Consider the following 13,380-nt stretch of genomic DNA (forward strand, 5'->3'; position numbering starts at 1 on the left):
TGTACAATTACAACAATACAACTTTGTCTTCATGTTCCTATTCAAAATACAAATCTAACCAAAGGGTTTTTTCAGATGCTGGTGGGATAGTTTTGTTGAACAATCTTTGCAATTAAACACTTACCATATTTTCCGGTCTATAAGGCATACTTAAAAACCTTCAGTTTTCTCAAAAAACAACAGTGTGCCTTATATATGTAAGAAGTTGTAATGTTTTAGTACGACTTTGGAAGAATACAAACCCGCACCGCTTGTAGCATTAGGCCCCCACATACTTGGGCGTACTGTACACACTCTGTGAGCCGCGCGGACTCCGGGCGGACTGTTGAGACTTCATACTCAAGGGTACAGATTGCCTAAAATTCTCCTGTGACAAATTTCTCAGAAGGGAGACATCCAGGAAGCACCCTAATCAGGTGCCTGAACCCCTTCAGCTGACCGGTGTTCTCGGAAGACTATGAAACAGCTGCTGCATGTCTGCAATGGCTTGCCCTTTTTTTTTTTTTTTTTTTTTTTTAACCAGGGAACAGTATAACTGATGAATAGAGGAGGGTCTTAGTGTCAAAGGTAAACCTAGTGTGAAAAATGTTAATCTTATACAGTACTTGTATAAAACAATGAGAAAACTAAGCCATAACACAGCTGGGACAGGACTTGATGTCAGTAATGCAAAGCAGGTTTAACACTTTGGAGAACTAAACAGATCTGACCTTTAACACACTGCTGGATCCTAGATTCAAAGCCATAGGATTTTACAATCAAGTACAGGCACAGGGATCGGTAGAAGAACTGACAGCACAATGGTCACAATTGATAAGATACATACCACTTGACACACCTACAAATAAATAGCCTCACACATCAGCTCAAAAACGACTAGCAAATGTTGATAATCCCTCCTCCACAGGTAATATTAATTGATAAAATGCAAGAAAAATTAAGTACAAGCAAAAAAGAACACAAGTTGAAACTTTTCAGAACTGATGATTAAGGTTATGTTTGTCTTTCAGATATTAGCCTTTGGGAAACTCTGGACATAGATGTATCTGAAGCAGGGAGGGCAAGGAATTCCACAGTGAATGCTACAGTGGATCTGCAGCAGTGCATGATAGACCCACCACTGGAAATATCAGAAGACCCATTGGCTTACTGGCTGAACCATCAAAATCTGTACCTTTATGTGTTTAAATAAGCAAAACAGTTTTTTTATTCCTGCTAGCATCATTTGTTCTCTGTAAGAGAGTATTTTCCAAATGTGCAGTAATTGTAAGCAAAAAGAGACCACCTCAAGCACCTTGAAAAAAATACTTTTCCTTAATAAAAAAGGCATTTCCTCATTCCACATGATCAGCACCTGTCATAGTTATACAAGTGTGGCGTCACTAGACGGAAGTTTGGATTTTATGGGATTTTAGTTCCAATAGGTTGCTCAACAACGCCACTCTGGGAATTTCACCCAGAGAATATTACCTCCTGTCTGAGGCACACAGGTTCAGTTGTGCGAAGATTTAAAACATCTGAGGCAGTTCACAATTATAAAAGAAGTTTTATTAAATTCTCCTAAAAAATGTTCATTTTAAAACGAATTAGTCCTTTTAAGAAGGACACCGAATCAAAATAAATAAAAGAAAGTAAAAAAACTGCAGCAGCTGAGGTTACCGGCCGGAGGGGGCGCTATGGGACGACATCCACCAAGCACCGCAAACCAAAACAACCCATTAACACCAGACACAGTGAGACAACCCAAACTCAAGAATCACAGCACGCAAACGGGGGAGACGCCGTCACCACACCAACACCAACACCGGACCTCAGGAGCTGCAAACAGAAACAAAACACAAACAGTTAAATAAAAACGAGAATATCAGCCCGGGCTAAATAAAGAAAAACAAGGGGCTGTGAACAAAATAAGAAATAGAAATCAGACAAAACAAATTAAAACATCAGGACCCGGTGTGGCCCTCTTGTCACGCCACAGCGGGAGATGAGATGGGCGCCGCTGCCACGCCCCAAACGCTTCAATGCAGGCGGATACAGCACCACAGTCCAACCTCAAAAACAGTGGCGTACAACATCCGGGAGATGAACGTAGATAAAAGCAGAGCAAATCAGCACAAATCCGGGAAACGCACACCGACAGAGCAGCAATGGTCCAACTGTGGGGACTATAAAAGGATTAGTCACTAAAATTAAAAGAAACCGGAGCTTAAATGAGTGTTAATCTCTTACCTGCCGATCCACAAACATGCGCACACACACACACACTCGCAGACCGAGGAAGAGGAGGGTAGCGCTGAGGCGTTTTTACCTATAATCACACTTTAATTGAGATTTTCTGACCACGATCGGCTAAAGTGCAGGGAGGGAGAAAACCTACCACCAGCCAGCGATTTGTTGCTTTCCGCTGCCAGAGTCCACCGGACGCAAACCACACAGTGGGAAAACAAAGACGACACATCCTGAATGAGCGTTCAGCTCCCTTATATACACCACGCCCACCCTCAGAACCGGAACTCCTCACCTGGAAACTATTTCTGGAATTACTATACCTCTATACCACTACACAAGCACATCCATCCTATGCAATTTTTCCACCAGCAATCTGTCAGAAAACCGAGGAAATAGGTAATATAAGCGCGGGGAATCCCAAGGCGTTCCCAGGCCAGCCGAGAAACATAGTCCCTCCAGTGTCCTGGGTCTTCCTCTGGGCCTCCTCCTGGACGCCTCCCAATCAAATGCCCGAGCTATCTCAACTGGCTCCTCTCGACGTGGAGAAGAAGCGGCTTTACTCTGATACCCTGCGGAGAAAACTCATTTCAGCCGCTTGTATCCACAAACTCGGTCTTTCGGTCACTACCCAAAGCTCATGACCATAGATGAGGTTAGGGTTAAGGCTTTCATGTCACATTATATTAGAGCTCCATTTGTATACAGCTTTACTGTTTTCCATCAGTAATCATCTCCCCCAGTACTTATGGTCTCATTTTGTTGCCAATATCCCTGATGCTCACCTCACATTTCTTGTTGGCTTCTGTTTCATGTTTGCTTAAATTTTAATTAATAAAAAAGCAGGATTGCTTCAGTTTCTACACCCTGATTGCCTGTATTTGTACATATTCAACCAAAGTCTAAAGTCTGGTTTGTTGTATTGTTTTTAAAAACATTTCTCTTGACAAATACTGTTGATTTTATTCAGACCAGTTTATTCATGCAGTGTTAGTCCACAGCACAAATTGTTGAAACCATCATGCAAAAAAGGAAGGACCAATTTAATGTTCAGTAAAATACATTCCTCTTTGAATCAAACTTAATAAAAAAAAAAAAACATTTAATGAAAATTAATTCTAAAAAATAAATTCAGTTATGAACCAGTTCAAATAAGTGTACTAGATATCAAATAATCACATTTTCATATTACAAATTTTCCAAGTCTTTAGATGCATCAGTAATATACAAGATGGTACATTTGCATGTAATTGATTGTTTGTAATATAAAATAATAAAAGAATATAAAAAGGGAAAAAATAAAAAGAGAAGATACGTTGTTATGCTCAAAAAGGTATTTTGAAAATATGAAACACAAGGTAGAGAAATATAGTGTGGAAATGATGACCATATAAAGTCATGGAAATATTTTATCAATAACAATCACTGGGAGAAAGCATCTGGTTTCTGATGAATGACAAGCTGAAGATTATTAGAGGAGGTACATATACAAGTCAAAGCATACTTTAACACACACATCCATAAACAAAGAGTTGAGAAATGGAGATCAGCTCTGTCTTTAGTGGCCTGAGATTGTTGGAGCTGATATCAATTGCTGTCCTGGGGGGTTCTCTGGATGGTTTGAAAGAAAGGAATGAGCCTATAGATGATCTGAGCGGTGCTGGTGTCAGTACTGAGGCTCTGTCGATGAAATGTACCCTGCAGGGTACACCTCGTTTACCTGCATTCTCAATGGATGGTGATATTTTCATTGGAGGTGTTTTCTCGATTCACTACAAACCGCTTACAGTGATTTATAACTACACCACCAAGCCTGAACCTACAAGATGCACAGGAAGGTTAGTAAGAGGAAAAAGAGGTGGAAAAGGTTGATGTGTAGAAATGAAAACATGATTTGCTGTACATTTAGTTGTGATTTGAATTCTGAGTTTGTATTTAAGTAAAAATGGTATTCTTGTATATATGGTAAATATGTATATTTAAATCATTTAGAAATTTTGAAGTTATTTCTTATTTTAGGAATAAAAAAATTATTAAGGCTACTTTTAAATTGAACATTTCAATTGTTTATTTTTTCACTTACAGATGTTTTCCTTATGTTCTGTTTGTTTACTTACCTATTTGGTGTAAATATTTTACATTGCTATTTTTTCTAATTTTATCTGAATATTAGTTTACTCTTAACTGATTTTGTGCAGCATTATTGCCCGGGAACTCCGTTTCTCAAGTGCAATGACTTTTGCTATTGCTGAAATAAACAACAGCACAGAGCTGCTGCCGGGCATCAAACTTGGATATCAGATCTATGATTCATGTGCTTCAGTGCCCGTGACCGTGCATGTGGCATTTCAGCTGTCAAATGGCTTGGACCCTGTGTTTTACAAAGGCAGCAATTGTTCACAAGCTGGTGAGGTGATGGCTGTTGTTGGAGAATCTGGGTCCACGCCATCCATCAGCATGTCACGCATCATTGGATCTTTTCATATTCCTCAAGTAAATTACCTAAATTTATTGAAAATTGAAATTCTGAAAAATACTTGCTGATTTTAAAATGATCTTTTTTTTTGATTGAAAAGGTATGTTCTCCTTTTTCTTGCTTTAGGTGAGCCACTCTGCCACTTGTGCCTGTCTGTCAGATAAGCAGCAGTATCCAACGTTTTTCAGAACAACTCCCAGTGATCAGTTCCAAGCTGATGCTCTGGCCAAGCTGGTGAAAAACTTTGGCTGGACTTGGATCGGTGCTGTTCGCTCAGACTCAGATTATGGAAATTACGGCATGGCGTCTTTTCTAGATGCAGCACAGAGAGAGGGGATCTGTGTGGAGTACACTGAAGCTTTTTATCGGACTGACTCTCCAAACAAGATTAGGAGAGTGGCTGATGTTATCCGCAGGTTTCTTCTTCAATGATTGTGATGTCTTTGTGTTGTTGTGAACCAATTAAACAAAAACAGAAAAAACACACACTAAAAAAAAACAAAAAAAAAACGAAAGCACCAGGTTTTAGTGAAAACTATGAAAAAAGAATAATTCAGTGTTTGAGCCTAGTTTTTAAAAAAAACTGTTTTGTTTTGTTTTTAAAAAAGTAAAATAGGCTTGAATTAAATGCAAATTCCCATTAGTTCTTAATTATTAATATCCTGTTTGTCTTTTTTATGGGCTGAATAAAGCACTTGTTGAAAATTTGATAAATCAACTAATTTTAATGCTATTCCAGGTCAACAGCGATGGTTGTTGTGGCTTTTACAGCCACCGGAGACATAAGGGTCCTGTTGGAGGAGCTGGCTCGGGAGCTTCCACCACCTCGTCAGTGGATAGGAAGTGAGGACTGGATAACTGACCCACATTTGATAAGCTTTAGTTTCTGTGCAGGGGCCATTGGAGTTGCTATACAGCAATCTGTCATCCCAGGGCTAAGAGAATATCTTTTTGATCTCTCTCCTGCTGAAGTAGCTGCCTCTTCAGTTTTTACTGAGTTCTGGGAGGATGCATTCAACTGCAGCCTGACAGAAAGTGAGAAGTCTTTCATTGCTTTTTTTACTTTTGTTTTTTTTAATTATTATTATTTTAAGACCCACAGGAAGTTTTCTGTTTTGTTCTGTAGTAACTTTATGCAAAATCTATTCACTGCCATTTTATGGCATGTTTTTAAAACTGAACAAAGACAAAAGACTTTAGCTGCATCTTTTACAATTTTCTTGATACCTTGGAAAAATATCGGACCACCTAATTTGAATTGCTTTTTCAGCGTTATGTGTTAAGGTGAAATTAAATAGTATATTTCTGCAAAAAAAAGGTTTTAGGTTAAGTTTTTGCTAATGTCTTCAGATGCTGATCGAGACAAAAATGTGTGTGATGGAACTGAAAACATGAAGATGCTCAAAAACCCGTACACTGAAACATCTCAACTAAGAGTTACTAACATGGTGTACAAGGCTGTTTATGCAATAGCTCATGCTATTCACAATGCAGTGTGTTGGGAAACAAATCACACCATTCAGTGTGACAGAAATATAAGACTGAACTCCAAAAAGGTCAGTTTCAATAAAAAGTGATTGACTGTTTTTAGCTATGAAGTTGTGTAACTTAGTTTAAACTGTTTATGTTTTTTTATGGATGTCTTAATTTTTTAAGGTTTTATCTGAACTGAAAAAAGTGACTTTTTCTCAAAACGGTTACAACGTGTCATTTGATGCTAATGGGGATCCTGTGGCTTTTTATGAGCTGGTGAACTGGCAGAAAAGTGAGAGTGGAGTTATTGAGCTGGTAACAGTAGGATACTATGATGCATCACTGCCAAATGGTCAGGAGTTTCGTATTAACAGGAATATAACATGGATGGAGAGTGAAACAAAAGTAAAGAGCCTAATGATAATGAATCCACAAATTAAAAGTTCATGAATTAATACCATTTACTGCTATGCAAAAACAACTAACCTTTTAATTTGCCCGTGTTTTTCTGACAGGTACCAGTGTCAGTGTGCTCTGAGAGTTGTCCTCCAGGATCTCGTAAAGTGTTGCAGAAAGGAAAACCCATCTGCTGCTATGATTGTATACCATGTCCTGAAGGAGAGATCAGTAATATGACAGGTAACATTAAAAGTTTTTATCTGTATCTGAAGTATGAAATATGCATGTCCAAACAGTCTTTTTTAATTTATTTCATAGATTCTCCTGATTGCTTCCCATGTCCCAGTGAATTCTGGCCTAATGCAGAAAGAGATGGTTGTTTCCCCAAACCTGTTGAGTTTCTGTCCTTTGAGGAAGTCCTGGCAATCATCCTGGCTACATTCTCTGTTATTGGGGCCTGTCTGGCCATCATAACAGCTGGCATTTTCTTTTATTACAGAACAACTCCAATTGTCAGAGCCAACAACTCTGAGCTGAGCTTCTTGCTGCTCTTCTCTCTGACTCTGTGTTTCTTATGTTCATTAACATTCATCGGAGCTCCCTCTGAGTGGTCCTGCATGCTGCGGCACACAGCGTTTGGTATCACCTTTGTTCTTTGTATCTCCTGTGTTCTTGGGAAAACCATAGTAGTTTTAATGGCCTTTAAAGCTACACTTCCAGGTAGTAATGCCATGAAATGGTTTGGGCCTCCACAGCAAAGGATGACTGTTGTGTTTTTCACATTTATTCAAGTTTTAATCTGTACTGTTTGGTTGGTTCTCAGCCCTCCTTTTCCAATGAAAAATCTGACCACATACAAGGAGAAGATCATCCTGGAATGTGCATTAGGCTCTGCTGTTGGGTTCTGGGCTGTGCTCGGGTACATTGGCCTGCTGGCTGTTTTTTGCTTTGTGTTAGCTATTTTAGCTCGAAAACTACCTGATAATTTTAATGAAGCCAAGATGATAACCTTCAGCATGCTGATATTCTGTGCAGTGTGGCTCACCTTCATCCCAGCGTATGTCAGCTCTCCTGGAAAATTTACTGTGGCTGTGGAGATATTTGCCATTCTGGCCTCCAGTTTTGGACTGATCCTGTGTATATTTGCTCCAAAGTGTTTCATCATAATATTTCAGCCAGAGAAAAACTCCAAGAAACATTTAATGAACAAAAATTAAAAATAAAGTGTGAACTGTGACATATAAGAGATTTGTTATAGTAAAAAAACCAACAGTGCTCAGATTTGTTGTTGATAAATCCTCCATACGTTATTTTTCTTTTACTAGAATTATATATTTAGGAGTAAAAGATTAAATGCATAAATTTTATAATTGTATATTGTTTGTTTTTTGTAATTTTTTGTAGTCATTTAATACATTTTTTAATTAAAATTAAATACAGTTGTGCATGACATTGAGTTCATTCTTACTCTTTTTTTTCCCAATAAATAAAAATTCAATAAAATGTGCACTTGACTTTACAGAGAATATTAAAAACAGCTAAAGACCAATATGATGTCCAAATACATATAATCATATTCACAAAAAGTGTAACGAAATACTATCTTTTTCTTGGGACTGTAATTCAAATAAATAATAACCTCCATCTTTTAATCATTTCAAATCAAGCAATTGAAATTTCATGTATTTACATTTGTAAAATTTAGAAATTGTCAAATGGTAAAAATCTGTGGTCCTCAATGAGGTCATTTTGAAATATATCAATCCAGACAGAAACATAAAGTAAAAATTTTGAACTTTTTTTTCATTAAATGACATAATCAACAATCACCACGTAAGGGTGTTGTGTTGCAGATGAATCATCACCTGATGTACAATAGAGGAGGTACATAAACCAGTAAGAACTGATCTACACTCAAATACAGACACCTGAGCAATGGAGATCAAATTAGTTTTTCTTAGCCTGAGGTTAGCTGTGAACCTAATTAAAGTGATCACAGTTGTTGTCCTTGGTAGGTCTTTGAATGGTCTGAAACTAAGGATTGAGCCCATTGTGGCTCCAGCTGGTGCTGATATTAGTACAGAGTCTTCATTGATGCGATGCACCCTGAAGAGTACCCCTCGTTTACCTGCATTCTCAATGGATGGGGACTTTATTATTGGTGGTATTTTTTCCATTCATTACAAACTGCATACAGTGATTTATAACTACACCACCAAGCCTGAACCTTCAAGATGCACAGGCAGGTTAGTAAGAAAGATAAGTGGCGAAAAAGAAATTTTGATGTCTATGAATGGAAATGATGTGTTAGTTGCAAAGACTGCAGTAAGCTAATACCGTGGGACAAATAACATATTCTGTATGTTTGTGTTGAAATTTTCAAATACAATTGTTTGTGTCACAGCACAATCTTTTTAATGCATTTTAAAGCGTAGATAATGACTGTTGATCCACACATGTTGATTTCACATTGCATGGGAACTGAACTGCTTTTTTAATTGATTCTTTGCATTCAGTTAGTCAACAATTTTTTTAACTTAAAAAATGTATGACTTCACTGACATATTAGTTGTCCATTATCAAACTTCATACTTCTGTGATTTGTTTTATATATTTTGAAGAAATTATTATTAATTATTATAATTTTTAAAATGTTAATAAATTATACGTAATTGACTGCAGTCACTTAATTATTTTGTGCAGCATTGATGCCCGGGACCTGCGTTTTGCTCGTGCAATGATTTTTGCCATTGAGGAGATAAACAACAGCACAAAACTGCTGCCAGGCATCCAACTTGGATATCAGATCTATGACTCATGTGCTTCAGTGCCTGTTTCTGTGCATGTGGCATTTCAACTATCAAATGGACAAGACCCTGTGTTTTACAAAGACAGCAACTGTTCTCAGTCTGGAGTGGTGTTAGCTGTTGTTGGAGAGTCTGGATCGACACCTTCCATTAGCATGTCTCGCATCATTGGACCTTTCAACATTTCACTTGTAAAAAGCCCAGTCTGCATTTATTGCCAAAAGAAATTCTATAATTACCTGCTCATTTAAAAGTTTCCTTTAATGATAACAAGCTAAACTGTCTTTTTTCTTGATTTAGGTGAGCCACTTTGCCACTTGTGCCTGCCTGTCAGATAAGCAGCAGTTTCCAAGTTTTTTCAGAACAATTCCCAGTGATCAGTTCCAAGCTGATGCTCTGGCCAAGATGGTGAAACACTTTGGCTGGACTTGGATCGGTGCTGTTCACTCAGACTCAGATTATGGAAATAATGGAATGTCGTCCTTTCTTGATGCAGCGCAGAGAGAGGGGATCTGTGTGGAGTACTCTGAAGCTTTTTATCGGACTGACCCAGTTAGCAAGATCCAGAGAGTAGCTGATGTTATTCGCAGGTTTTTAGTTCACTGATTTTTATTGTGTTTTGTGTTAATGAGAGTCAATTTAACAAAAACTAAATCAGTGATAGGTGAAAAATAGACATTAAGTTTCTTTTTATTTTAAACTTGACATTTGTTTTTACAAATATCTTAAAAAGACTTCAATATATGTATTTTTTATTGGTAATAGATTTATATAATTTTATGTATTTTTCTTTATAATGGGCAAAAAAATGTGTGTCAGTTGGTCAACACTTTTTAATTTCTCTACAGGTCAACAGCGATGGTTGTAGTGGCTTTTTTATCCAATGGAGAAATGAAGGTCCTATTAGAGGAGCTGGCCCGGGAATCTCCACCACCTCGTCAGTGGATAGGAAGTGAGTCCTGGGTAACTGACCCAAACTTAATGAGCTTCACTTTCTGTGCAGGAGCCATCGGAGTTGGCATTCAACAGTCTGTAATCCCAGGACTGAGAGACTTCTTACTGGATCTCTCTCCCAGTGAAGTAGCTGCCTCTTCTCTACTTACTGAGTTCTGGGAGGATGCATTCAACTGCAGCCTAAGAAAAAGTGAGCAATGTTTCAAAATAAAAATAATAATAACCTACAACAAGGCTTTTCCTATTGCACTGTTATGTTTATTGTCTAGCAGCTCCATGGAATTTGAAATTCATCTTCTATATCTTTAAACTAAATACAGACAGAAAGAACAAACGTTGTATTCAGTAAAACAAATTAACAATGCCTTAGGTCAAGTTCACACTCATTGTAACTGTATTATAAGAACAACTACTAATTTTAGTTTTCACCATATATAGTTTGAATTATCTAATAAGTCTTTTAATTTAAGACCTAAGTACATTAAATGTAAGTTGTTAGTGTAATTTGCCTTTGACAGTTAAAACTATCTGCTTCTGTCTATATGTAATAATAGATGCTGATTCAGCCAAGAGAGTGTGTGATGGAACTGAAGACTTAAAAATGCTTAAAAGCCCATACACTGAACCATCCCCATTAAGAGTAACTAACATGGTGTATAAGGCTGTTTATGCAATAGCTCATGCAATTCACAATGCTGTGTGTCAGAAAACAAATTTCAGCACTCAATGTGATGAATACATCAGACTGGCACCTAAACAGGTTAATTAAAATTTGTTTTTTTTCCTTGCCTGAAGATCATTTAATGTGAGTTTAACTATTATTTGTTCATGATTTCTTTCCTTTAACATTTTTTATGATTCACAGGTTTTTACTGAACTTAAAAAAGTCAACTTCTCTAGAAATGGTTATCCTGTGTCATTTGATGCTAACGGGGATCCTGTAGCTTTTTATGAGCTGGTCAATTGGCAGAAAAGTGAGAGTGGAGTTATTGAGCTGGTAACAGTAGGATACTATGATGCATCACTGCCAAAAGGCAAGGAGTTTCATATCAACAGGAACATAACCTGGGTGGAGGGAAGCACACAGGTACAGAGCCTAGTGGTATAATTTTGGCCAATAATGATTTGGTGAACATGTTTGCCACAGTTGTTCTTAAAGTATTTTGTTATTTTATCTGGCTGTATAACAGGTACCAGTGTCAGTGTGCTCTGAGAGTTGTCCTCCAGGAACTCGTAAAGTGTTGCAGAAAGGAAAACCCATCTGCTGCTTTAATTGTATATTTTGTCCTGAAGGAGAAATCAGTAATACAACAGGTAACATTAAATGTTTACTTCTTACTCTATATGAGCATTAGAATATATCGGAGTGCTAACAGCACATTTTATGTAATTCCGTAGATTCTCCTGATTGCTTCCCATGTTCCAGAGAACTTTGGCCTAACGCCAAAAGAGATGCTTGTTTCCCAAAACTTGTTGAGTTTCTTTCCTTTGATGAAGTCCTGGCAATCATCCTGGCTACATTCTCTGTTATTGGAGCCTGTCTGGCCATCATAACAGCAGTTATTTTCTTTCATCACAGAACAACTCCAATTGTCAGAGCCAACAACTCTGAGCTGAGCTTCCTGCTGCTCTTCTCTCTGACTCTGTGTTTTTTATGTTCATTAACATTCATCGGAGCTCCCTCTGAATGGTCCTGCATGCTGCGGCACACAGCTTTTGGTATCACCTTTGTTCTCTGTATCTCCTGTGTTCTTGGGAAAACCATAGTAGTTTTAATGGCCTTTAAAGCTACACTTCCAGGTAGCAATGTAATGAAATGGTTTGGGCCATCCCAACAAAGAATGACTGTAATGTTTTTCACTTTTATTCAAGTTTTAATTTGTACAGTTTGGTTGGTTCTCAGCCCTCCCTTTCCAGTGAAAAATCTGACCACATACAAGGAGAGAATCATCCTGGAATGTGCATTAGGCTCTGCTGTTGGGTTCTGGGCTGTGCTTGGGTACATTGGCCTGCTGGCTGGTTTTTGCTTTGTGTTAGCTGTTCTAGCTCGAAAACTACCTGATAATTTTAATGAGGCCAAGCTGATAACCTTCAGCATGCTGATATTCTGTGCAGTGTGGATCACCTTCATCCCAGCATATGTCAGCTCTCCTGGAAAATTTACTGTGGCTGTGGAGATATTTGCCATCCTGGCCTCCAGTTTTGGACTGATACTGTGTATATTTGCTCCAAAATGTTTCATCATTATATTTCAGCCAGAGAAAAATTCCAAGAAATATTTAATGAATAAAAATTAAAAATATTTTTTAGAGTATTTTTGTTAAAGTAGAACGATGAATGTGAATTGATGGCAACTATACCACAACTGAAACATTGACATTTGTTGCAGAAAATTTGTAATCTTCTTTTTTTTTTTTTTAGAAGAATTACATAACAACAGAAAAATCTGAATGCATACATTTTAAACTTTTTTTTGTCATCTCTCAATGTTTGTGTCATTTTGGGAAAAAAAAAAAATCTGTGACCTAATATTTACTTTAAAGGTAAGATTTTATAATGCTGTGTTTGGTTTTCAACTTTATTTTTACAATTTATTTTGCTACTTCCTGAGAAACATTCCCAATAAAAAATATACCTAATCAAAATCTATGTTCCACTATACTGGTAAAAAACCACTGAAGATCAATGTAATCTTTTAAGAACAATATTAACATTTGACCAAAAATAATCAAAAACAAGTTATTTTAAAAAAACACCTAACTCAAATAATTAGTCTGTTGAAATAATTAAATAAGTGAATTACAAATCAATACAATTTCTTTGTTACATTTTTAAAATGGTCAATTAGAATAATCTCTGGTCATCTGGTCATCATTGGGGTAATTCTTTTAAAAATGAGACAAAAGACAGAGACTCATACATTGAAAATTTAGTTTGTTTTGAGTCAATAAATTTTCAACAATCACTGGTAAGTGTTTTGTTTTAGATGAATGATCGCCTGATGTAGATCTTCCTTAGATAGATAACTTACTAATTGGCATTTTA

The 13,380-nt window shown here is 37.1% G+C and overlaps 2 protein-coding genes and 1 long non-coding RNA gene across 3 annotated transcripts; 2 read left to right on the top strand and 1 right to left on the bottom strand.

The window, feature by feature from the left end:
• Positions 1-1,866: 1,866 nt before the first annotated feature.
• On the bottom strand, positions 1,867-2,554 carry LOC108240909. Its single transcript, XR_005234052.1, has 2 exons — positions 2,378-2,554; positions 1,867-2,308 (listed from the first exon to the last, which is right to left on the bottom strand). It is a non-coding gene; the product is annotated as an uncharacterized LOC108240909 (long non-coding RNA).
• A 1,130-nt stretch (positions 2,555-3,684) lies between these two features.
• LOC108240856 (extracellular calcium-sensing receptor-like) lies at positions 3,685-7,844 on the top strand. The gene is made up of 8 exons (XM_017424653.3): positions 3,685-4,064; positions 4,425-4,719; positions 4,829-5,118; positions 5,442-5,737; positions 6,053-6,258; positions 6,359-6,580; positions 6,691-6,814; positions 6,893-7,844. The coding sequence occupies exons 1-8, from the start codon at positions 3,766-3,768 to the stop codon at positions 7,789-7,791; spliced, it is 2,631 nt and encodes an 876-aa protein (XP_017280142.1). The 5' UTR covers positions 3,685-3,765; the 3' UTR covers positions 7,792-7,844.
• Positions 7,845-8,521: 677 nt separating this feature from the next.
• LOC108240857 (extracellular calcium-sensing receptor-like) lies at positions 8,522-12,632 on the top strand. The gene is made up of 8 exons (XM_017424655.3): positions 8,522-8,820; positions 9,278-9,572; positions 9,682-9,971; positions 10,230-10,525; positions 10,890-11,095; positions 11,201-11,422; positions 11,526-11,649; positions 11,734-12,632. The coding sequence occupies exons 1-8, from the start codon at positions 8,669-8,671 to the stop codon at positions 12,630-12,632; spliced, it is 2,484 nt and encodes an 827-aa protein (XP_017280144.1). The 5' UTR covers positions 8,522-8,668.
• The last annotated feature ends 748 nt before the right edge of the window (positions 12,633-13,380 follow it).

Source organism: Kryptolebias marmoratus, linkage group LG2 (assembly GCF_001649575.2).
Source record: "Kryptolebias marmoratus isolate JLee-2015 linkage group LG2, ASM164957v2, whole genome shotgun sequence".
Classification (NCBI taxonomy): Eukaryota; Metazoa; Chordata; class Actinopteri; order Cyprinodontiformes; family Rivulidae; genus Kryptolebias; species Kryptolebias marmoratus.

Coding starts and splice junctions, on each gene's coding strand:
- LOC108240856 (XM_017424653.3), top strand. CDS start 3,766: ATGGAGATCAGCTCTGTCTTTAGTGGCCTGAGATTGTTGGAGCTGATA. Junction 6,259..6,358: donor TAAGACTGAACTCCAAAAAG/GTCAGTTTCAAT, acceptor TAATTTTTTAAG/GTTTTATCTGAACTGAAAAA. Junction 6,581..6,690: donor GGATGGAGAGTGAAACAAAA/GTAAAGAGCCTA, acceptor TTTTTCTGACAG/GTACCAGTGTCAGTGTGCTC.
- LOC108240857 (XM_017424655.3), top strand. CDS start 8,669: ATGCGATGCACCCTGAAGAGTACCCCTCGTTTACCTGCATTCTCAATG. Junction 10,526..10,889: donor CAACTGCAGCCTAAGAAAAA/GTGAGCAATGTT, acceptor ATGTAATAATAG/ATGCTGATTCAGCCAAGAGA. Junction 11,096..11,200: donor TCAGACTGGCACCTAAACAG/GTTAATTAAAAT, acceptor TATGATTCACAG/GTTTTTACTGAACTTAAAAA.